Raw genomic sequence first — 23775 nt, 5'->3', positions numbered from 1 at the left:
GAGCTGGATAGGAAGTAGAACAGCTGGGAGTTGAACCAGCACCCAAATAGGATGTCTGCGCTACAGATTGTGCCTTAACTGGCTGTACCAAAGCACTGGCCTTCTGTCGACTCTTTAAAATTCAATAATTACAGCAATATACAAGTGGCTAGCAGTTCAGAGTTTGCAGAGAACTGGAGTCCCTATTATCTCACTTGATCCCTCTAGCAATTCTTGGAGATGGACACCATTGTGACCTCTTTTTAATAGGTAAGGAGGCTGAAAGACATGGAGAGTTGGGGGACTTGATCTTCTGATTCTAACCCATTTCAATTTTAGTTTATATACAACCGGGTTCTATACACCTTAAAATGGCTATAGATTACTATTCAACTGTCTCATGTCTATTTTAATTTTAGTATTTAGCAGTTTATAGCGTTGAAGCATGATTTTTGCTGAACCTGGCTGTTTTTCTGGTAGTCTAAACTAGCTTATAACTCTAACAAGACATATGTCAACAGTTTAGGTGAACAGTTTTAGGAGGGGTGTGCGGAGAAATCTTCAATACCCTAGTGAGGAGTGACTAATCTTTGTGTCCTACCTAGTGAGGTATAAGCGAATTCTGATTCTAACCCAAAGCTTTCCAGTTTATTCTATAGGGGAAGACAAACACATTTTTCTCTACCCTCCTGAGTTCATCAGCTGAAGCCCTGTAAAAGAGACTGACAGGAGACAAATTAGCAACAGAAAAGCAAACAAATTTATTAGTAGGTACCTCTATACCTGTTTCTACATTGTCTTCATCAATATGTTAAGCAGTGTAGTTGGGGAGCATAGTATCCTTATAGTATTGTAGCTGCCTTGGAGTTTGTTATTTCTTCCAAGGCTGCCAAGATGCATCTTTGTCCTCTCCACCTTGTACCTGCTGTAGTCCAGCATGACCCAGATTACGCAGCAGTTTCCTGTGACCCAGAGGCCATAGCTCCAGAACATTTATGCCTATCCTCTTGTGGCTATCAGTAAATTGGCATTTCTTAGTCATTTCCTGATGCCTGACTCTGGCTTTTCAGTGTCTTGGGATGCAATTTCAAAATCCTCTTATCTTCTTCCTGAAAACCTCCAAGCATTCCCTAGTTTTTGATCTTGCCAAGGGATGAATTGTGCTTAGGATATGACTTCCCTGAACTGGTTGGCCGATGTACTTGTGAAATCCTCTTGCTTTCTAACACATGCCTTAGCGGCTTTTGCATCTCTTCATATAAAAACCCGCTTTTCCCTAGTGTACTCCTCTGGGACTCCATGTCTACATTATCTCTTTGTGCAAAAGTTACCTGACATGTTTACACTTATTACTTTCTTTTTTTAAAGATTTATTTATTTTTATTGGAAAGCTAGATATACAGAGAGGAGGAGTGATGGAAAGGAAGATCTTCTGTGCTATAGTTTGCTCCCCAAGTGAGTGCAACGGCTGGATCTGAGCCAACTGAAGCCAGGAGTCAGGAGCTCTTCCAGGTCTCCCATGCGGGTGCAGGGTCTCAAGGATTTGGGCCGTCCTCAACTGCTTTCCCAGGCCACAAGCAGGGAGCTGGATGGGAAGCAGGGCTGTCGGGATTAGAACTGGTGCCCATATGGTATCCCAGCATGTGCAGGGTGAGGACTTTAACTACTACACTACTGCATCGGGCCCACATTTATTACTTTCCAAATGTATTCTTTCTCAGATTTTCTATGGCTTGTGTTAGTTACTGCCAGCGTTGCTGAGTTATTTTTTCAGATTCATTCATGCTTGAACTGAATGACTGTGATGATAAATCCTTAGGATATAAAGAACGCCATCATTTAAAGTTATTCTAATGAGCAGCAGAATCCAGAGTTGAGATGATAAGGGTGTTATGATGATTTTCTGTGTTAGATCATAGGTTTACATTGAAATATTAATAATCTCTATCAGTCTTTTTTTCAACTTCAGGGTGTATTTCCGTTTAGATTGTCTTAAAACACTAAATTCAAATTCTGATTGATGTGACATTGTGCTGTAGAGAATTGTGAAGATCTCTCAAAAGGTGTAACTTTTTAAACATAGTGATCACTGCCTACTGCCTTTCCCTGGCAACTTTTATTTTGTTATCTTTGTATTGGTGAATAGCCATTTAGGAAGATGGTTTGTATTAAAAGAATGGAAATAAAGACACAAGGCAAATATATGCACTACCATCTCCCATCTCTCTCTCTCTGAGGTTTTATGTATGCTCTGCTTTAAAAAACAGTTTAAAAATAAAAAAGATGAAGGCGGTTGCAATCTGCTCCATTTTATGCAGATTAGGTATGGCCCTCAGGCACCTGCCGAATTGCTAATATGGCCTTCCTGTTGAGCCTGATTAGTGTGAGCCCTAATCTTTTCTATTAAAACAGAAATGTGTTTGCTAGGAGTGGCTGAACAATGGAGGTAGTACTGTCCCTGATAGACAGGTTTCAGGGGACAGCAGAGCACTTGTCCATGTGTCAGATGGGGCAGAGTAGGCTCAGCAGTTGTCATTTCCTTCATCTTTGTTTTTCTCCCCCTTCGCTGGAACATGAGCCTTTTTAGAGCCCACTGGGATGGTGATCCCTTTTTGTGGTGTGGATACTGAGGTGGTTGTTTTCCTCTATGCTCCAAATGCAAAAAGTTTCTGCCATGTTTGTAAGACATACACGTAAGCCTTGTATTTACAAAAAACAAATATCCAGAATGAATGTTTGTATCAGGATACTGACTTCAGCCAATGAGCTTTTGGATTATTGCAGCAGCCATTTTGAATGCCTCTGGGCAAAGCATTAATTATCATCTGCGATGATAATGGAGCTGGCAAGTATGAAAGTTTCAAGCTTCTCTTTATGAATGTGTCCAAGGAGATTTTAAGAAAATATTTTGAACTAATGATTACATGTTATGAGAAAAGAATAAAAGGTTTATATGCGCCACACAGGGACTGGAAGTTCAAAAAGGCAAAACTGGGGCCCCCTCTGCAGGTTTGAGTACATAGTTACAGAAAGTAGCCTTAGCTGAGTTAGTCATCTATATCCAGCCTGTGTTGAAAACTGCCAGATATTCAACATGAGCAGCAGCTGGTATGAAATCATTTTCTAATCCAAATTATTTCTTTTTCATAGAGGGACAAAAAATACATCTTCAGTAATTTGGTAACAGGGGCAAGAAATGCAAAGCTTTTGTTTCTTATTTCCTTATTTTTTTTGGCAAAATACAAGCTAAATGCCAAAATTATGTGACACACAGATATGATTGTGGAGGAAATTCACAACCATTTTTGGACTCATGTAACTTAGCTATCTTTCAAAATCATTGTGAAATTTTTTTGTCATCTTATACTAAAGTGTCAGACACTAGACTGGAGTGCTAAGACGAATAAAGGAATCTCTGGTTATGACTGACTTTGAGATCTAGCCATCCAACTGTGTAAGAACCACACACTGATAAACAAGTGTCCATGTGCATTTCAACGTAGATAAGTTTCACTGGTCTAAGAGCTTGAAACTTCCTCGCTTACTGCTTCTGGTGCAAAGTAATTTTGATGTGATGGTGGGTAACTTGGTTAAATACTTTCTTATAATGGGGCAATATGGCAAGACCATGATAAGCTGTAAGTAAATGTTCACTTTCTTAATTGGGTCCCTGTAAGTCATTATAATAAAAACCAAAACAAGGCACAAAACTTGAACAACTAAAAGTGAACTAGGCAAATTCATTAGTAGAGAGATGAATCATGTACAAAAAGATTAGGCACGAAGGAAATCAGTTCTCTGGTGGTTAATATTTTCTGTGCTCTCCTTCCTGTGCAATGCAAATACTGAGCAAAAATGCAAAGTGAGATAAAATAGTTTTTTTTTTCTCCCTTCATATGATTGGTGACTTGGGACCTTCCTTTTAGAGGTGAGAAGTTAATAATAGTTTGGTATGAGAATAAAAAAATACTACTGAAGTTATTTTAGGGCTGGTTGAATGTTGAGAAACAATCTGTGTATGCATTAGTCCTTAGCATACCTTTTGCAGCTTTTCTAATACACAGGAGAGTAGAAATCTGTGTTATTAGCTCTCACATAATTGTTTTCTGCTCATCTTTATGACCTGCTCTCACTAATAAAATAATAAAAATGAAAGTGGTTTCTAGTAAATCACTACCATTTGTAGTTAGATAATCTTGGACTTCAGTTCCGTCTTCCTTTTTTTTTTTTTAGCATCATAATTCCTGAATGAATTAGTTTTATGTATTCATGTGGGTTATGCTAGGTCCTTATTTGGCCATATACAAATATATCTTTAAGGAAAGAATATTACTTATTTGTGGGGCATATGGGCATTTTTCCTTTGGTGGTATAGAAAAACAAAACTTAGAGTACCTTGTTTATGCTAATACTTGTGTTGCTGTCTTTCATTAATATAAAGGGATCCCTAGGAAAATCTTAGCTAGTAGTTTTAATTTAAAGAACTAATAACATAATTGTGTCTATTCAAGTAGTAGTTCAGTAGTAGTCTGTAGGAGACAACTTTTGTTAATGTAGCAAGAGGTACAGTTGTCAGAATGACACTCAGTTTTAAAAAACCGATTGAGCCACATTTCCTTTTTTGGTTGATATAAAAGCCATTGTTGTTTTGCTCACCAACTGGCAAACCTTTGATTATCCTGAATTTAGAAATTGTTTACTATACTCTGAAAGTTTAAAAATGAACCCTCCCTGAAAAACAAAAAACCTGGTGCTTAACAATTTTTTTCTTTTTAGAAAGGAAGAATTTTAATGAGAGAACAACCAATTCAGTGTTGAATTTACTTACACAATTTTGAAGGCTTATTGTGTTCTTAAAATGAAGTAATCAAAGCTCTTGCTACTAAGTCCCCAAATATTTGGGCAACATTTTTTGATCTAGTGTGTCAGAGCTGAAGGAGCTAGAGAAATTATCAGAAAGACTTTGGGGGATGCTGTGAACTCCACAAGATTTGGTGCGAGGGCTCCAGCCCCCTTAGGCATTTGTGTTTTCACAAACTGATGTCCAGGGTGTCGTGGGTATAGGATTAGTTAGGATACTGGGTAGAGAATGAGAAAGAAGCATCAAGTACCCCCTGTAAAGTGAGCTGTTGCTGCAGATGGAAGGGGAGCCTCCTCCCTTCCCTTTCATATTGTCTGCCAGGCACTGTGCCCTGTGCAGACCTTTCTGTCTAGAGAGACGTGAGATGCTGAGTATTAACATGTACGGCTGGTCTTTGGGATGATCATTGGTGGCAGAGGCAAAACGTAGTTCCTCATGCCGCCTCTCTGACCATGGCAGAAGGAGGCTCAGGCAGTGTGTAGTGTCTGGCTTCAGTCACTGAGAGAGCATCCATGGTGGTCCTTGGATTGTATCAATGATCTGACAGGTGAATTATTGACATGGTAGAAGATTTTAAGTTTTTGCTTAAGTAAAGGGAACTTTGCCTTTAAAGCATTCTAAAAAATCGAATGCTTACCTCCTTTATGTTAACTTACAGTTTATGAGTGCCAGTATATGTTTATGTAGTACTTTATAATGTTTATTGCACTTTTCCTTGTATTTTATTGTAATTACCACCTGGGGAGTCAGGGGAGAACAGAGAGAGAGAGAGAGAGAGAGAGACAAACATTACCCACAGATGCAGAACAACAGGCAACAGAGGTCGATCCAAGACTAAAACTGGGTCTCTAGTTCCCAGTGTGCAAAGTGGCTTTCTTGTCCTGTGCCCGCCATGCACCCCTATATTTCAGGCTCATGTGATTGTCACTGAGGTTAGAAAAACAAGTTTGATTGACATGCCCTCTGCCTGTTGATGGTTTGTAGTGTATACGTGGCAAAAAGTTTCTGAAATTTATGCACTACAGGAAACCTGTCTGCCAAGCCCCTTGTACTTTAGACAACAATAAAACACAATTACCAAGTGCCACAACTCCGTTTTAGCTTTTAATGTAGTGTGATGTTCTGGCTTTCTCTTCGATCATCCTGTTCAACGCTAGTATGAGTAACTGCTGATAGGCTGACAAATTAAGGAATTTTGGAGTTCTTTTTTGCTCTTCTCTTGAGGAGAGCCAGTGGATTCATGTCAGTATGCCAGGTCCTCATTTTATTGGTATCTTAAGCAGTGATTTCCAAATCCCACTCATCTTCAGCATCTTCCAAGACTTACCTATTACGATCAGGGGTCCATTACTGCTCTGGAATGACTTTGGAGCCCATTTTATTGGTCTGACCACTCTGAGCAGCACACGCCTTACTGAATTGCAAATTTCTGAGGCTGGCAACAAAGGAATCCATTTCTGATCTAGCCCTGCCCTCCAGATCACCTCTAATTGTTTCAACTGCCGTGAGATAACTAGACATCCCATCAGGAATAATCCCTGCATCTCCAACACAGTTACTTGTTGGTTTATATAGCACTTTTTCTGACATAGCTGAATATTTTAGGGGCTCAAACAGACTATTGCCATCATTTGTCACTATGTGTGTTGAAACAAGTCTGACTTTGACTCTATTCCAGAAACAGTTTCCTACTGGGAGAGTACCTCCCGTGAGTGTGTATTGGGGCCATTGGCTTCCTTCTTAGCCACTAAAATGGTTTTCAGCCTTTAAATATAACACGTCCAAACAAATGCAAATCAAGAAACTACCAGAACATATTTGATTATGAAATATTTCAAACCTGAAAAACTAAGTACATTATTAGGTCTAATAGCACGGTGTTCATGTACATGTACCTAAGGTAAAAATATAAAAGCATGGGAAGTAAAAAAAATGTTCTTAATTGAACAAAAATCAAAAAGCCTCCAGACAAAAAGCAGTTGCACTTGGAAGGATTACAGAAATATTTGTTTCCATGTCTTGTAGTTTCTTAACAAATTACTGTGAAATCAGGTTAGTTGGAACATGAATAAAAAGTACAACATGAGTAACTATGCTTTTGGCTTTCGTATTGCATGGTAATAATTTCTTTGATAATCTACATGCCATCATAATCTTGCTGTTGAAACCAGGTATTATGTAACCTTAAATTATAGAAAACAGAATATGCCTGAAGAAAAATTCTGAAATATGTAATTGGGAGCATGCAATTGATAGAATTTTCAAAGATATTAAGCTCAATAACGGAATACCTGGAAAGCCAGACTCTTGGGAACATTTGCTGCAACACTTTAGTTCCCATATAAAAAGAATACATGTAATTAGTTATGATGTGAACTATGTAAAGCTACTATTTTTAGATCTTGAGTTTTTAACCTCTTACCCCAGAGGATGCACAAAGACTGACCAACCTTAAGTTAGGAGTAGCATCTGCGAGAATGCAATGAAGTGTATTTAAAAGAATATACTTTTCCTCTGTGTCTTTGATTATTGAAGATAGTTTAGGGAGACAAATGCTAGAGGGAGAGCTCTTCATGCACATGGATTTCTGAGTAAAAAGCAAGAGGGACAATGGAGCTTGTTTGTGTTACCTGTCAAAATTAGTCCTTTAATTTGAAACTCTTAGATAATGATTCAACTTGGAACAATAATAAGAAAATATGTAGCAGATGAAATACTTTCTAACTAGTGGCAGGAGTTTAGAACAAATCCCTAGTAATTTCTTACAACACTTCTTTCTCGTTTTTCCTGTTGCTCCAAGTAATACTTTTAAACAGCACTTTTATGAAATAAATAAATAAATCTTTTTCATATTTTTTCATATCCTGACCAATATTTTGGCTGCTTTTCAGAAGAATTGGAATTTTGAAAATTAAATAAAGGTTTCTAAAATACCAGCTACAGAAAGTTTTATTTAATTTGTGAAATAATTTTGTTCTCTTTCCCTCTCCCCCCCTTTTTTGTTTTTGGCAATGGGGTCTTTATTAATTTAGTCTAGTTACTTAGTGCTTATATTAAATAATCTAATAAAGTCAGAGTTGTAACATAACTTTTCCCAAATGTGAAACAGCATCTATTACATGAGACAAAAATCTTTATGCTGTAAAATGTAAAAGCCATGTGTAGAATTACAGGGCACCAAATGGTATTGTATATATTTTTAAAGTAGAATGTTTCTGCAGTGTGACGTGGTAGTCAGCTAAAAAAAAGTGGCACACATCTGTGTATGACCACAGTTTATTCAGAAAATATTTCAGAATTATTTTCAGTTTTTTAAGCACTTATAATCTCCAGGATGGTGATTTCCCCTGAAACAACAAGTGATTTTAAAATGAAGTTTTATATTTTTAAAGAGTTAAAAACTACTTTGCAAAAATACCTGCTTTGCTTGTGTTTGTAAACATTCTCTGCTTTGGTGCCGGTGGAGGAGTTTGTGCATTTTCAGATAAGTTGATATGGCTGTACCGGCTCAAATTTTATTCTGAATTGTTGAATTATTTAGTTTTTGTCTGGTGTTTTCTTCTGTATTGTTATTAATATAGGATTAAGTGCATTGTAGGCTCCCAGGCAAAGATATTTTGAGATGTCATTAATTTGTATGAATTATAAAGGCACTTGAATAATGTAGAGTGTTTATTTCATTTTGCAACTACTCTCACTTCAATGCAAACCATTGGAAAAAGCAGAAGATGCAGCAGTTTGATTTGTTCCCAGAAGATAAATTGGGGTTCCTGCTAAGTTGTGCATTAAAGATGTGTACTGTCAAGCCGTTTTTGTTTTTCCCTTTTTCTGTTTTCAGTTCAAGTCTTTCCTAACACCGTTTTAACAGCTCTAACTAGATTTTATGCTATGTCACTGCCAGTTTGATGGTACATCACCACAGTCGGGCCACAGGTTTAGAAACATAGGCTGAGTTGCTATGTACTACTGGGGACTCTCCTGTGAATTGACTTATGGATAAATCAGCCTGTGTTTTTATTATATAGGACAGACAGTTTTTAATTTCTTGAGCAAAGCATAACCTAACAACAAAAAATTATATGTTACAGCATAGGGACACAGCTGCTCAGAGGAAGATAAACAGATGCAATCAGTGTTGTTGAGTTCTCCTGTTTTTACAAGGGGCTTCATCAGCAGTTGGTGTGTTGTGGAAATAATACCAACAACCAGCAGCCCCAAGGCTTCCTTACTCTGAGGCTGGGGTTTTTATTGACACTCTTTTGCTGAGATCTTTTCTAGGGAGTTAAGAGATAAATAAACCCCAGCCTTTGAATATTAAAGCTAATGTTTTGCGTTCTTTCCGCAGGCTTAGTTTTCACATTGATTTTTAAATTAATGTTAAAATGTACCTGAAATAAAAGAAAATTAGCCACCAAGCTGTGTTCCCACTGCTGGTCTCTAGATTGTGTGCTTCTGCTTCATGGATTGGTTTTTAGCCTTTGTGTGCAGTATATCTGATACTATATATCTATTTTGTTGTTATCTATCTTTATACTACAGCCAACTGGGAAAACTGTGGGTGTCGTGTTGCAGGTCATATAAAGTTGCTATTTCTTGTTTTCAGGTACAGAGGGTAAATCTCAGCTTTATTTTAAGAGTACTCTCACTTAGCTTTGTGTTTAACAATAAGCTTCTTCTTTTTTTTAAAAGATTTATTTTATTTTTATTACAAAGTCAGATATACAGAGAGGAGGAGAGACAGAGAGGAAGATCTTCTGTCCGATGATTCACTCCCCAAATGAGCGCAATGGCCAGTGCTGCGCTGATCCGATGCGGGGAACCAGGAACCTCTTCCGGGTCTCCACGCAGGTGCAGGGTCTCAAATCTTTGGGCTGTCCTGGACTGCTTTTCCAAGCCACAAGCAGGGAGCTGGATGGGAAGTGGAGCTGCTGGGATTAGAACTGGTGCCCATATGGGACCCTGGCGTGTTCAAGGCGAGGACTTTAGCTGCTAGGCCACGCTGCCGGGTCCTTAACAATAAGCTTCTTTACTCAATTTTGTGCTTCAGAAATATAGACAGTGTATTGGGTTATCTTTGCATCTTAGTGACCTAAGTTAGAGACACAGAAATTTGTTCACTAAATGAGTGGCTAGTCCTTAATATAAGCCCTTCTAATGTTCTCTTGATCATATTTTATTCCCACAAGTACTTGCTAAAATCTTGATCAAATATTGAGCAACTAAAATATATGTCACCACTCCTGTTTTTATATAGAAAGAGCAAATAATACAGAAGATATGAATTACAAAGTTATTTGGGAAAGCATTGTGTTTCTCTGATGGATTATAAATTGACAAAATTCCCAAACCATGGGAACACAAATAGCTATTGAGATTTCTTCTTGTAAGATGTCAACTATTTGACTCCATCAGAATTATGCATTGAGAGAGTAAAAAACTTGTTCTCATTATTGTATCTTTTTAATTTTAGACAAAAATTGCTTCCATTCCCAACCTAATTTTATGTCACTAATGGGAAATTTACCTACAATTGCATTTTGCTATTCGGTCTGAACTCATTACACCAAGAACGGATTGGCACTCCAAATTTTAGAGTGAACAGATTTGTCTGGATATAAACAGTTTTATTTATATTGTGCTCAATTCAATCATGTTAACGTTTGTATGAATTTCAACCCCAAAATAAAGGCTCGTAATTGTGACTCAAAGACCTTGAAACTGCATCTGTAATAGTCCTCAACACCAGGCATTTTCTAAATGTTTGCAGATGATAAATTTCTTGGAAATAATAAAGATGATTTGGGAAGCAGTGTTTATGTCTGAAATGGTAAATGGTACTCTATGGGGAACTGCTGTATTTGTTTCCTTGAGAAGTTCCAAGTGTAGTTGACTTTGGTTTTCTGGATTTGTCACCTGTTTGCTGATTGGTCTCATTTATTCCCTTGTTTATCATTTAATGTCAGTCACAACTCTGCCTGCTATATAATTCTGAATGAGCTAAGGCCTGAGACTCTTATGTTGGCACATGGGCAGTAGTTGTGGAGCCCAGTAGAAAGAGAGTTGGTTCAGTGGTTTAAACATGTGCAGAAGAAAACCCAGGTTCTAGCCCTGGTGGTCACCCACTGAGTTCCTTAAAGGGTCACTCTTTAGCGTAATGAATGCTGAGTTCTTACTGTCTGCATGAGGAAGAACCACATTTGTGAAAAACATGTTGTAAACTTAAAAAATTAATATGCAGGTATGTTGTGATAATGTAAGTTTCTTATAAGATACCTAAACTAACCAAAAAAAAAAAAATCCTTTTGTAGGTGTGTAGCAAAAGAATCGTTTCAGTTAGATTGATCAGGGTTGGAATTAGTCCCAGGATAGAATTTAAATAGCATATTGGATTTTCAGAAGCAAATATCAGAAATTAGAACTATGGACAGTAAAAATATGTGTACAGAGAAGAAATCAGCATGTTATATATTAAGCATCTGCTGTGTGCCTGGATAGACTGTGTGTGTGTGTAAGTAAGATTACACAGTAAGATTAATTTCTGTATATTAATAGTTATGCCATTATTATTGAGATTTGCCCGGCGCTGTCAGATTTTTTATCCCCAGTTGACATGTGACAGTTTCTTTTTATGTTCTTTTTTTTTAGAAAATATTTTACATCTGTTGATTTGTCTATTTTCTATTTTATTAACTTTAGCTTTTTGTTAAGATTTGTTTATTTGGGCCCGGCGGCGTGGCCTAGGGGCTAAAGTCCTCGCCTTGAAAGCCCCGGGATCCCATATGGGTGCCGGTTCTAATCCCGGCAGCTCCACTTCCCATCCAGCTCCCTGCTTGTGGCCTGGGAAAGCAGTTGAGGACGGCCCAAAGCTTTGGGACCCTGCACCTGCGTGGAGACCCGGAAGAGGTTCCTGGTTCCTGGCATTGGATTGGCGCGTACTGGCCCGTTGCGGCTCACTTGGGGAGTGAAACATCGGATGGAAGATCTTCCTCTCTGTCTCTCCTCCTCTCTGTATATCTGGCTTTCCAATAATAGTAAAATCTTAAAAAAAAAAAAAGATTTATTTATTTGAAAGGTAGGTTTTTTTTTTTTGAAGATTTATTTATTTTGCAAGGCTAGATACACAAAGAGGAAGAGAGGCAGAGAGGAAGATCTTCCATCCGACAATTCACTCTTCGGGTGACCACAATGGCCAGAGCCGATCCGAAACTGGGAGCTAGGAGCTCTTCTGGGTCTCCCACACAGGTGCAGGGTCCCAAGACTTTGGGTCATCCTCAGCTGCTTTCCCAGGCCACAAGCAGGGAGCTGGATGGCAAGCGGGGCTGCTGGGATTAGAACTGGTGCCCATATGGGATCCTGGCAGGTTCAAGGCGAGGACTTCAGCTGCTGGGCCATGGCACCGGGCCTGGGTTTTTTTTTTTGTTTGTTTGTTTGTTTGTTTTTGTTTTTGTTTTTTTTTTAAGATTTATTTGAAAGGCAGAGGTTGAGAGAGTGGAGACAAAGATATCTTGCATCTGCTGGCTCACTCCCCAAATGGCCTGGATTAAGCAGGCAGAAGTCAGGATCTTGGAGCTGCATCTTGGTCTCCCACATAGCTGGCAGGGTGGGCCATCCTCCCTTGCTTTCTCAGGTGTATTAGCAGGGAGCTTTTGGAACTGGCATTCTTTTGGGGTGCCTATTTTTATTTATTTATTTATTATTATTATTATTTTTTGTGATGCAGTTCTGTAGGTAGGCTCAGGGATTTCCCTGTCTACCCTTCTATGGGGTGCTATTCTTGCAGGCAGCAGCTTTATCTTGCAAGCTACTGCTGGAGCTGGGCTGGTCTGAAGCCAGGAGCCTGGAGCTTTTTCTGGGTCTCCCACATGGGTGCCAGGGCCCAAGCACTTGCACACTCCTCTGCTACTTTCCCAGGTGCCTACACAGGAAGCTGAATCAGAATTAGAGCAGTGAGCCAGTGCCCACATGGGATTCTGGAACTGCAGGAGGTGGCTTTACGCACTGCACTACAGTAACAGACACCATTCTTTTCTTGATTTCACTCTGGCTTTGGTGTGGTGTCCCTTCTTTGTCACAGGCTGTTAAGACTTCCATTAGACAAATCCACCCTAGTTATTTCAGTACTTCTTTGTCCTCTCAACATGCATCCCCTGTTCTAATTGAGCTGCATTCCGGAGCAGGTTAATCTCTTAAAGCTTTGTTTTGATTTGTTAGTGCACTCAGAAATTTGCAAGCATCTGGTTTCCCCAGACTTTCCTGTATATTTAGACTAGGTCAATCCCAGTGCTAACCCTTCATTCTCACTTCAAATATCATAGTAACCTTAAAGGGCAGGCAGTGTTATTTTCCTCATTTTACCAATGTAGAAATTCACGTGTGGGAAAGTAAGTAATTTGCCAAACTTCCTCAGTTAACAAGCAGAGACTGGACATGAACTTGCCTGCAATTTCAGACTCTGGTCACACTCTCTGACACATACAGAGTACTTTTCAGTGAGGCATTCAAAGCCTATCAAAATTTGGAGCCAAATTCTTTCCCACTATTTTCTCTCCCCTTGCCTCATACCTACTTCCCACACATCTCTCCTCCTTTGCCTCCCCTCTCTTCTCTCCTCTACAAGTTTATTTATTAGAAAAGCAGAGTGATTGAAAAACAAAACAACAACAACAACAACAACAAAAAACCCCCCAAAACACAACAGAATGATAGGGGGATGAAGGGAGAGCGAGCGAGAGAGAAATCTTCCTAAAGTTTATTCGCAGAAGACCTGGAGTCTGGGGCTCCTTCTGGGTCTCTCACATGAGTGACAGGGGCCCAGCTTCTTGGACTGTGTTCTGCTGGTTTCCCAGGTCCATTGGCAGGTAATTGCAAGTGAAATTACTGGTACTTGAAACACTGCTGTAATACAGGATGCTGGTGGAGTCCTTTATTTAGTCTTTTCTTCTGTGTACTTCACACGGGAGTCACTGTGATTTTATATGATGATAAGAGAGAGAGTGTAGTCTTTGAAGTGACTCTTGATTCTGCTAGATGCCAGTTGGTTATTTGAGGTAACTCAGCCTGTGAACCTCTGTATTCTCAAGGGCGAAGTAGAATCAGATAGCCCTGAGTGAAGATCCATTAGGGACTTGGTTGGCATGCTTACATAGGCTTGATGGAGCCAGGGAAGACCTACAGTGAGATGGCTACAGTGGATCACATCTGAACCTACTTTTAGATAAAAGGGAAGGAGCCACTGAGGAACCACAAAGGAGGAAATGAGTTAAGGGAGGTAGATCTAGACAGTACTGACTAATACTTTCATTGTTCCATTTTATAGATGAGAAGATTGGAGAAATTAAGTGTTTTGTAATTGGTAGTTGGTGGTGTCCAGATATGAACAGATGCAAATTGACTAGGAACCTTGCATTATTCTTGATCCCTATGATATCCTGCTTCCCAATTTGACTTTCTTAATTACTAGTGACTACTATTCCAAGCAGTTTTTGAGTCAATTTTCTATCAGACAAGGAGGACTATTCTAAGGAGCATGTTTAAGGAAGATTAGTACATTAGATAGACATTGATTGGAGAACAAGCTTATTAAAACAAGTTACTCCAACCCCCCACCTTGCTGTGCATAGCCCTCCTAGCAGACCTTGCTCCAGAAAGACTCTCGTGGTCAATTTATGTTGTGGAGAAGGAAAGAATTCACCATCTCCCATTGCCTAAGAAAATAGCACACACCAGCAGATCTCTTCCAAAATGTGGAGACCAACCTGGAGCAGCTGCTCTATGTAGAAGTATTTGGAGGTATTAAGAATTGTGAAAACACCTGTGTGTCTAATTCCAGCCCAAACAATCATCTTCCGGCTCATGAGGATGGGGAGAGAATTTACCTAAATGGAGATTACTATTTCCAATAGAGTGATTTGTCTGTTATTTCCTGTAGAGGTTCCTCCTCCTCCTCACTTTTTTTTTTTAAATTGAAGTATGATTTGCATACAATAAAATGTATGTATATTAAGAGTCTGGTTCATTTTCAACCTCCAGGCAAAATAAGAAAATCTGCTTACATCTTTTTCCATTTCCTCTCCTGGCCCTCTGACTTCTCTCCACTTGGAGTTTCGTCTTTCCTTTTCTTGTATTTCATATAGGTGATATCATAGAGATTAGAGTCTGTCACGTCTGGTTGAATTGTAGTATTTTCTCCTGATGAAAGGAATGAAATACCCACAAACACAGTGCACGGAGGACTCTGCTGTAGAGTCTTCATGGAAGCATGTAGAGTTTGCTTTCTTCAGAGGCCCTTCATGTTCTTAGCAACCAAAATGACCCATAAAATCTGTTGCTTCTACTTGCTTACCAGGCTACACCCTGGCCAAATCCATTAGCTTTCTCCATGATGCCTGGAAAACATGGTCAGTGGGTACTTGACGTTTGGATGGTTGTGGCAGCGAATTTTGAAAGGAATTTAGAATTGTGTAATGATTTTTAAAGAGGGAAATATGTTAGACACTTTTCACAGTATCTTCTTGGTATTTGCAAATGCCAGAAGGAATGAAAGAAGCCCGGAAGCAGACCTCGTCTCTCACGGGTGGCTGTCCAGCGGGCCTAGATGTTCATTTCATGACTGCTGCATGCTGTGTGCTGTGCACTTTTCATTGTCATGAGGGAAAATGTTAAGAAAACTATCCCCACAAGAAAACAGCTTTTCTTGGCAAGTGAAATCTGACTTCTGAAGCCAGAACTGGAGACATACGGTACTATGAATGAGAGCTGTGTTACTTTATTGGATCTGAGTCCAGGCACTATTTATACTGCAGCATATTCAGCACCAGATTGTTAAATCTTAATACTGAAACAGTGCATCATTTTAATATTTTTGTTCTGTTTATTCCCTGTTTTCAAGCATTATGTCAAGTATTGCGCATTCATTTATTTTATCTTGGACAGGACATGTCTTGACCAGAAAGTTCATTTCCTATTGTTGGAATTTTGCCGTGTGGTAATAAAGCATCATTTTTGTGAAGCTTTAAAAAGTTCAATTGAGTTATACAGGTATTCTCTCTCTATTTGATGATAAAAATGTTTCAGTGAGCAGTATAGTTGGGCTTACCTGTATTGTCAAGAATAAAAATGCTGTTTTTCTTTTATCTGGAAAACATAACTTTTTAAAAAAAGGGTTATGACAGTTTCTGATATCCTGGGGATCGTTGGGGTTTTTTGATGCCTGTAAGTAAAATTGTTTTTATTCTTTACAGTTTGTAAAGTAGGTTTTTCCATTTTTTTTCATCCATGTTATAGGTATCCCATGTGCTAGATAAGATGGGGCCCCATTCCCTGGATAGGTTAGCATTTTTCCCGTTTCTGAACCTCCTCTCTCCCTGTAACAAGGGTGTTCCTAAACATCTGAAATCGCTGTTCCGAGTGGCCCAAGTTTGGCCAAGATTTTTTCCTCTCTTTTTCTCATGCATGTTTACCATATGCAGCAGGAAACCCACAGGGAAAGGGTACCATTGTCACTCTAAAAAAAGCTGAGGGATTAAAAAAAGAAGGGAAGTTTAAAGGCATCTTTGCTATTTCTGATCTGTGGTCAATCCTTGCGCTATTGCATTTGGCCCAGGAAAGCAACCCCTCCGGCTGAGAAGCGTGGATCTGGAAATGAACTCTCACTGCCTCCTCGGCTCCAAATGCTGTTCGCACTGGGAATCACACCACAGTCAGGATGTAACTGCGCACCGAGCCCACACACAGGAATTCTCTTGTACAATTCAAAACTGAATCTTGTATTTACTTAAAGCTTGCTTTTTCTTTTCTTCTTTTTTTTCCTTGTCTATGAAATCAGCAGTCCTGTATATTTAGCATCAATCTTAAGTTAGAATGTAAGGCAAGACTTTGAGGGAAGGAAGTGTGTCTGTATGGTTTTGTAAGTAATTTAAGAAACGGGGAAATAAAAGGATGGCTTGTCCACAATCAAACCTTTCATCCCCATCTTCCTGTGTAGTTAAGTATCTCAATTGTCAGGCAGAAAGAAATAGCTCATTGCACTGGGTTGTAAAATATCTGAGTGAACCTTGAATGTTGACTGTTGAATGACCTTCTTCACATTGGGCAAACAATAAGAAGGTTTAATAAATAGCAGCTATGTGTTTAGTATGTTTTTCTTTGCTTGCAGGAATAATCAAGCTGGGGAGGTGGAACCCTCTCCCCCTCAGTTACGTGACAGATGCACCCGACGCAACAGTGGCCGACATGCTACAAGATGTCTATCATGTTGTGACGTTGAAAATCCAATTACAAAGGTGAGTGTTTCTGAATATTTTCCTTTCCTGCTCTCAGAGCAGCTCCATGGATTCACTGCAGAGATCCACACATCCTGTATGCATTAGTTGCTAGATATTGGTGAAATGGAAAAAAAAAAAGAGAGAGGAGGAGAGGACCTCACCAGGCATCTTTATAGTCCACGTTCCAACTGTTTTATGTTTTGTTTTCAGCTGCAGTGAAGTGGTAACCTAGGGTGCAGCTTGATAAATCATTAAAAATCTGTGGCCTTTTAAGGGGAACTTTTCACTGCCCCTTATTCAATTGGTCCGCTAGGCCTGCTTATCACATAGTATTTGAAGGATGAACACCTCTTCTTTTCTCAAGTCTGTGTTACAAAGGATGAGTTTGGTTCTTGTTGCAGCCTCACCAAGAGTGCCCTGACTTTCTTTATGTTTCTTTGCTGGTGGCCATCTCAGGGATTCTGCAGCTTTCAGAGACACTGCAAGTGACTCCTCCTCATCAACTTGTTCTTTCCCCCTCTCTCCATTGCTGCCTTGCTGCCCTTCCTCCTTAACTCCTTCTCTTCCCTTACATCCCTCACCGCATTTAGGAAGGTGAGATCTGAATTGTTCTGTGAGTGTGAAGGTCTGGAAAGTTTACTGAGATTTAACCCAAGGAATGCCCAGTAATTCAGTTTGTCAAAGCTTGGCAAGTGTTTTCATCATACGGCTGGGCCGTTGCTTTCAACACATTGCAGAGATAACGTAAAAAAAAATAGTATGTTTGCACATACAAGATGATAGTTACTTTTATAAGACCCCGCCAGTCTCTCTCAGGGTCCTGGAGAAGTATAGTATTGCTCCCTTCCCTCACCCTCATTCGGGGAGACCCTTAGCCCTGTTCCTCAGCTGTTCCCCCAGTGCTTGCGCTCGGCCCAAGAGTGACCAGCATGCACCGTCCTCTGTAACCAGCCAACTCTTACTGAGGTGTGTGTGTCATTCATTCTTGCAGTTGTTCAAAGTTGGAAGACTTGCCTGCGGAGCAGTGGAACCATGCCACAGTGCGCAATGCCTTAAAGGAACTGCTCAAAGAGATGAACCAGAGCACATTAGCCAAAGAATGCCCTCTCTCCCAGGTCAGTATCTTCACAAGAGGCTCTGGGAAACAGAGCACACCACTGGGACTGACTAAGAGCAATGGCAATCATACTTGGACTGCTGTGTTCCCTGTCTTTTACGTAGAGTCACACTGCATTTGAGGTGGAAAAAAAATTAAGAGGGATTATGGTGTTTTAGGATGTGGAGCAGAAGTTATCACTTCTGGAGAGCTTTGAAACATGTTTTTGTACATAATCATTAACTTCTCACACATGTTATGAGAGGCAGGGATCAGTGAATCTCCATTGTATAAGGAAATGGAGATTTATAAAGAAACAGGTTGCCTGCTGATGCTAATGCAGGTAGGTATGTGTGCGTTAAGAAATTACTCCTCACCTCCCCTATCTCAGCTGATGCCTAGAGCCTGGTTTTCCTTGGTGCATGGAATGAGTCAGCCATGCTATGGGAATGTTTCTGTGGCTAATTGAACCATTCCCCTGTCCAATGGGACAGATGTGAGTTGTGGAGATTTTGTAGCAAGTTCAACCCATGAGAGTGCATAATAAAAAATGATCTTCCATTTTTAGTGAGTTGATTATAACCTTAACTTCCACACAAATAAGAGACCGGTGAGGATCAAAGGAGGAGGCAAAAGCAAACTGTATTAGATATAATCCACTTGAGTTTGGCACTTGCATAAAGAAATGATTCAGGGGATGGTACATATTTTCTTGAGCATCCCAGAGGCCTGTAATTCAAAAGAGCAGCCTTGAAGGCAGAAGACAAGAGTGTTGAAGTCCATAAAAGGGTAACAATTGTAGCCAGAGGCCTATATATTTACCAGGGGGGAAGTCATGATTTAGCATTCTGTCTGGCCAGTTGCTAGTAAAGTATAGGTTGCATTTGTGTGTCTGTATATTTATTTTTGATTTCACCTTTCAAAATATGTTCAGACGCTGACAACCACTTCCTTTTTCTCTGAAGTTTCTGTGAGGCACCACCTCTAGGCTCTTTCTTCAGCCACTTGCTGGCTGCCCCAAGCCGCCTAATTTGCTATATATTAGGCCTCCCTTATCAAGTTTCCAATTTGGACACATTATGAATACATCTTCCTGTGATTTATTTATTCTTACCCAAGGAAGTATTGAAAGAGTTAAGGTGCATTTCAGCCATAAAGCTACGAGGCCACAGAGTTTTTGATCCATATCATTACATTTTATTTTTTTTTATTTTTAATAGTACCTGCCTGCGGTCATCACACAAGATGGTTACAGATTGTCTTGTTAATTGAAATCATAATAAAAGAACAAATAATTTGCAATTTCATGAACCATCTTATATGCCTGTGGCACGTATGAATGTTTTCTGTGATTCCAGAAGTATTTATGAAAATTTTGTGTAAAAAATACGTAACATTAAGTTTACTATTTTGACCGTCAAGTTTGTAACTGAGATGCGTTAAATACATTCATGATATTTTACAACTATCGTCCTTATCTGTTTCAAAACTCGTTCATCACCCCATGCAGAAAGTATGTAACCATTAAGCCGCAATTTCCTATTTTTCTTTTAACTTAGCCCCTACTACAACATATATTTTCTATTTGTAAATTTATAAATTTACTGATAGAGGAACCTTATAGAAAAGTAATAAGTGAAATTCTAGAATATTTGCCCATTTGTACTGGTTTATATTACTTAGCACCTATGTCCATATATCTATATCTATTTAACATATATTAAAGATTTATTTACTTGAAAAATAGAGAAAAGAATACACACCCACACTGATGCAAACACAGAGATCTGTCAGTTGTTTCACTCTCCACATGGTCTCAGGAACTTGTAAATCCGCAATTCCATTCTGGTCTCTCACTTGGGTAGCACAGCCCATCTTCTGCTGACTTCCCAAGGCTCATTAGAAGCCACAGCTTGATCCAAGATGCTGATACGGGATGCTTACGTCACAAGTGGCAGCTTAACCCAGGATGCCATGTGCCAGGCCCTAGTTGTATTTTGGAACCAACCTTATCCCATGTCCCTTGTTGAGGTTTTATTGTCAAATATTTGAGTAAAAACTGAGAAAAGTTAGTTAGCTGTTTAGTGCAACAGTGATATAGCATTTATATAGTTTGTAAAAGTCAACTGGAAGAGCCTTATTTCTGTTATTCTGAGTGTCACCCATTTTGGAATCATTAATCAGCCTAATTCCAAAATAGTTGGGCAGTGAAATCAAGCATCCAGTTAAGTCAGTGGAAGAAAACAAATTGAGTGGGCTCATCTAAAGACAAGTGGCTGACCAACCACATGGAGCAATATCATGCTAACCAGTTGTCAGCTGTCCATTTCATTTAACCATCAGTCATGCCATATACCAGTTATGTGTCCTGTCTCATGTTAGCCAATTGCCCCAACTGTCTGTTTCAGTTATTTTCAGGTGAGGCTGTTTCAGTTTGTAGCCCAACTTCATGAAGTCATACTAATTCCTCACTGGAGAATTGCAGTGACCATTAGCAATAATTACATGTTGAGAACAGAAAGTACACTTGTGGGGTTCACATCATGGGACTTGCCCTTACACAGGGATCATCTCCCTGAATCCCCCTCTGCAGCCCTGAGACCTGTGTGGCAGTGTCCCCAGTCATAGACGGGGGACTGGCCTCCAGAAATGCAAACCATTCTGTGGCAATCTCAGACGTGGCCTCTTCATACTCCAGAGCCTTGAGAAAGTGTTTTCTTCCCAAGCAAAAGTTTTCCATTCTCATGTTATGGCTCTGAAACAGGAAGGCAAAAGGATACTAGGATGCTGCCAAATGACGTTAAATGAATTTTTCATGACAAAGTATTCTTCCAAATCAGTTTTTTTCCCTATACTATATTTAATTGAAGTATCATTATAACCTAATGTTTACTATATTACTTAGCATATCACAAAGCAACTGGGAAAAGGCTGAAAATGAACAAGGAATGCAATTATTACTCATTGCCTGTCTAACACTCTCTTCCTCATGTAGATGTGGTGGGTGGGGGTCCAGAGATGCTGCCCATCCCTCCAATTGGGAAATTGTCACTTAACAGAGACAGAACTACAACCATCACTCCAGTTACAGAATGTTGTCTTCCAGAGCATGTGTATTCATATATCTGATTTGCAGTTCAGCCAAATTGATCCCACAAAGTGCTCCAACTATTTTATACTTTTCTGTCTCTCTCTGTCTCTCCAATCTCATTCTCAAGAATGGGGATGTCAGTTCTCTGTTTTCCCCAGTATATTGTTCAAATCCTCTTACCCCATGTTTTCTGTTTTGTTCTTTCGTACTACATTCTAAATTTCCCTTAGATTCTTTAGGTTTCTCTGATTCTAAACTTCTAGATTAACTTGTAGAAGTAGCCTGAATAAATAAACTTTGTGTTTTTTGTTTTAGTCACCGTGTTTTTCATTTTATCAGAAGAACTGGTTGCAGCATCAGCTGTTAACTAGCTTGTGCTGACTGTTGGAGGTGGTGGTGATTCCCTTCCTTTTATTCATTAGTTTCCCTCCTTAAGGGACCCACGGTATGGTGTGGCCCAGTAGCCGGGTTTCTTCGTAGTGCCTGCCAGTACAGTTTACTTGAGATGAGAGGGCCTTTCTTTCTGAGCTCCAGGGCCTTGCTTTAAGCATGAACTATGGGATGGCACATCAAAAAGTTTGTGGAAATGAATTGAAAAATATGTGATTTTTTTAAAATGCAAAAACCTGGAAATTCATTCTCACAAAGAGGCTTTAAAAAGTTTATGGGAAATATGTAGCATGAAAAAATGATGCATGTGTTTTAAGTGCTTTTATAACAAAATAAGCTTTTTAATTTTATTTGCCATGAGCTTTTCCAGATATCCCTGTACTTATGATTTCATGTGATATCTGTTCCATGGATTGGTTAGAAAACAAACAAGTAAACTTAAAATTTGTCTAGGAACTTAAAAGAAAATTTATCATATGACATTCTGATATTCTCTTGCCATTTGTTTCAGAGAAAATCAAAGCAGCTGGTTAACACTGGGTTAACGAGGGGAGGACTCTGTTATATTTTTATTTCTCAAATACCAGTTTCTCTTTTTTTTATTGATTACATTGCATCATGTGACACAGTTTTATAGTCACTGGGATTCCCCCCACCCCTCCCGAGACCCCCCCCAATGGTGGATTTCTCCACCTTGTTGCATTACCACAGTTCAAGTTCAGTTGAGATTCTTTCATTGCAAGCATCTACCAAGCATAAAGTCCAGCATCTTATTGTCCCGATAACTTCAGCGGTTTCTTGGGGAGACCATCTCTGGTCTGAAGGTAGAGCTGGCAGAGTATCATCCCAATCAATTAAAAGCCCCGACATTACATCAGTAACAATTTATAACGTGATGGAATTAGTTGACATGGTATTGAGTAACCAATATGTTAAAAGGGGGAAAAAAAACCCAAAAGAATGCAAGTTGTTTACCACATCCTGTGACTTTTACATTGACATTTCAGTTATTATTTTATATACAACCGGGTGCTATACACCTTAAAATGGCTATAGATTACTATTCAGCTGTCTCATGTCTATTTTAATTTTAGTCTTTAGCAGTTTATAGCATTGAAGCATGATTTTGCTGAACCTGGCTGTTTTTCGGGTAGTCTAACTCTATAACTCTAACAAGACATATGTCAACAGTTTAGGTGAACAGTTTCAGGAGGGGTGTGTGGAGAGATCTTCAATACCCCAGTGAGGAGTAACTAATCTTTTTGTCCCACCCAGTGAGTTATAAGTGCATCCCTGCTGACCGTTTCCTATCTGTTTCTAAGCTTTCCTTGTTCTCTGTCTATTCTAGTTTTTGTTTGTTTTTTTTAGGGGTTTCTGTGTTTTGAGGGGTTTCTGGAGCTATCCTGGTGGTCATTATGCAAGAGGGTTGGGGACCCAGAGTCTGAATCAGGCAAGAACCAGAGAAAGCTCCTCTCCCTAGTCCTGAAGAAAGTTTACTGTTCTTCTGTTTCTGCGGACTGCTAAATGCACCTGGTTGTTGTTCCAATGACCTTGGATCCTGCAAGGCAGGATCAAATACCAGTTTTTTTAAAAAAATAACTTTCAAATAGAAAGAAAAATGACTCACCTTGTATCAGGTTGAATAAGGAGATTTGGACATTATCTTCTACCAAAATATGTTTAAAATTTCATAAATAAAAAAGAAAGTAAAATTTTCTTTCAAGTTTCTGTAATTTAAAATACATTTTCAATTTTTATTTTTAATTTATCTTTTTTATATTATTTATTTTTATTAGAAAGTCAGATATACAGAGAGGAGGAGACAGAAAGATCTTCTATCCACTGATTCACTCCCCAAGTGGCTGCAATGGCCAGAGCTGAGCTGATCTAAAGCCAGGAGTCAGGAGCTTCTTTCAGGTCCCCCACGCAGGTGCAGGGTCCCAAGGCTTTGGGCCGTCCTTGACTGCTTTCCCAGACCACAAGCAGGGAGGTGGAAGGGAAGCGGAACTGCTGGGATTAGAACTGGTGTCCATATGGGATCCCCGACACATACAAGGCAAGGATTTGGGTCATTAAGCTACTGTGCCAGGCCCTC

The 23775-nt window shown here is 39.4% G+C and overlaps 1 protein-coding gene across 2 annotated transcripts in view; it reads left to right on the top strand.

Moving 5' to 3' along the window:
- The window catches only part of SATB2 (SATB homeobox 2), a 175832-nt gene that overhangs the window by 61488 nt on the left and 90569 nt on the right, over window positions 1-23775 (top strand). For both annotated transcript variants that reach the window (XM_004576949.2, XM_058664796.1), the window contains exons 4-5: window positions 16995-17121; window positions 18095-18218. In XM_004576949.2, the coding sequence (XP_004577006.1) occupies window positions 16995-17121; window positions 18095-18218 (251 nt within the window). The remainder of the gene's footprint in view (window positions 1-16994; window positions 17122-18094; window positions 18219-23775) is intronic.

This window comes from Ochotona princeps, chromosome 5, assembly GCF_030435755.1.
Source record: "Ochotona princeps isolate mOchPri1 chromosome 5, mOchPri1.hap1, whole genome shotgun sequence".
Classification (NCBI taxonomy): domain Eukaryota; kingdom Metazoa; phylum Chordata; class Mammalia; order Lagomorpha; family Ochotonidae; genus Ochotona; species Ochotona princeps.
This window is presented reverse-complemented; position numbering and strand designations above follow the sequence as displayed.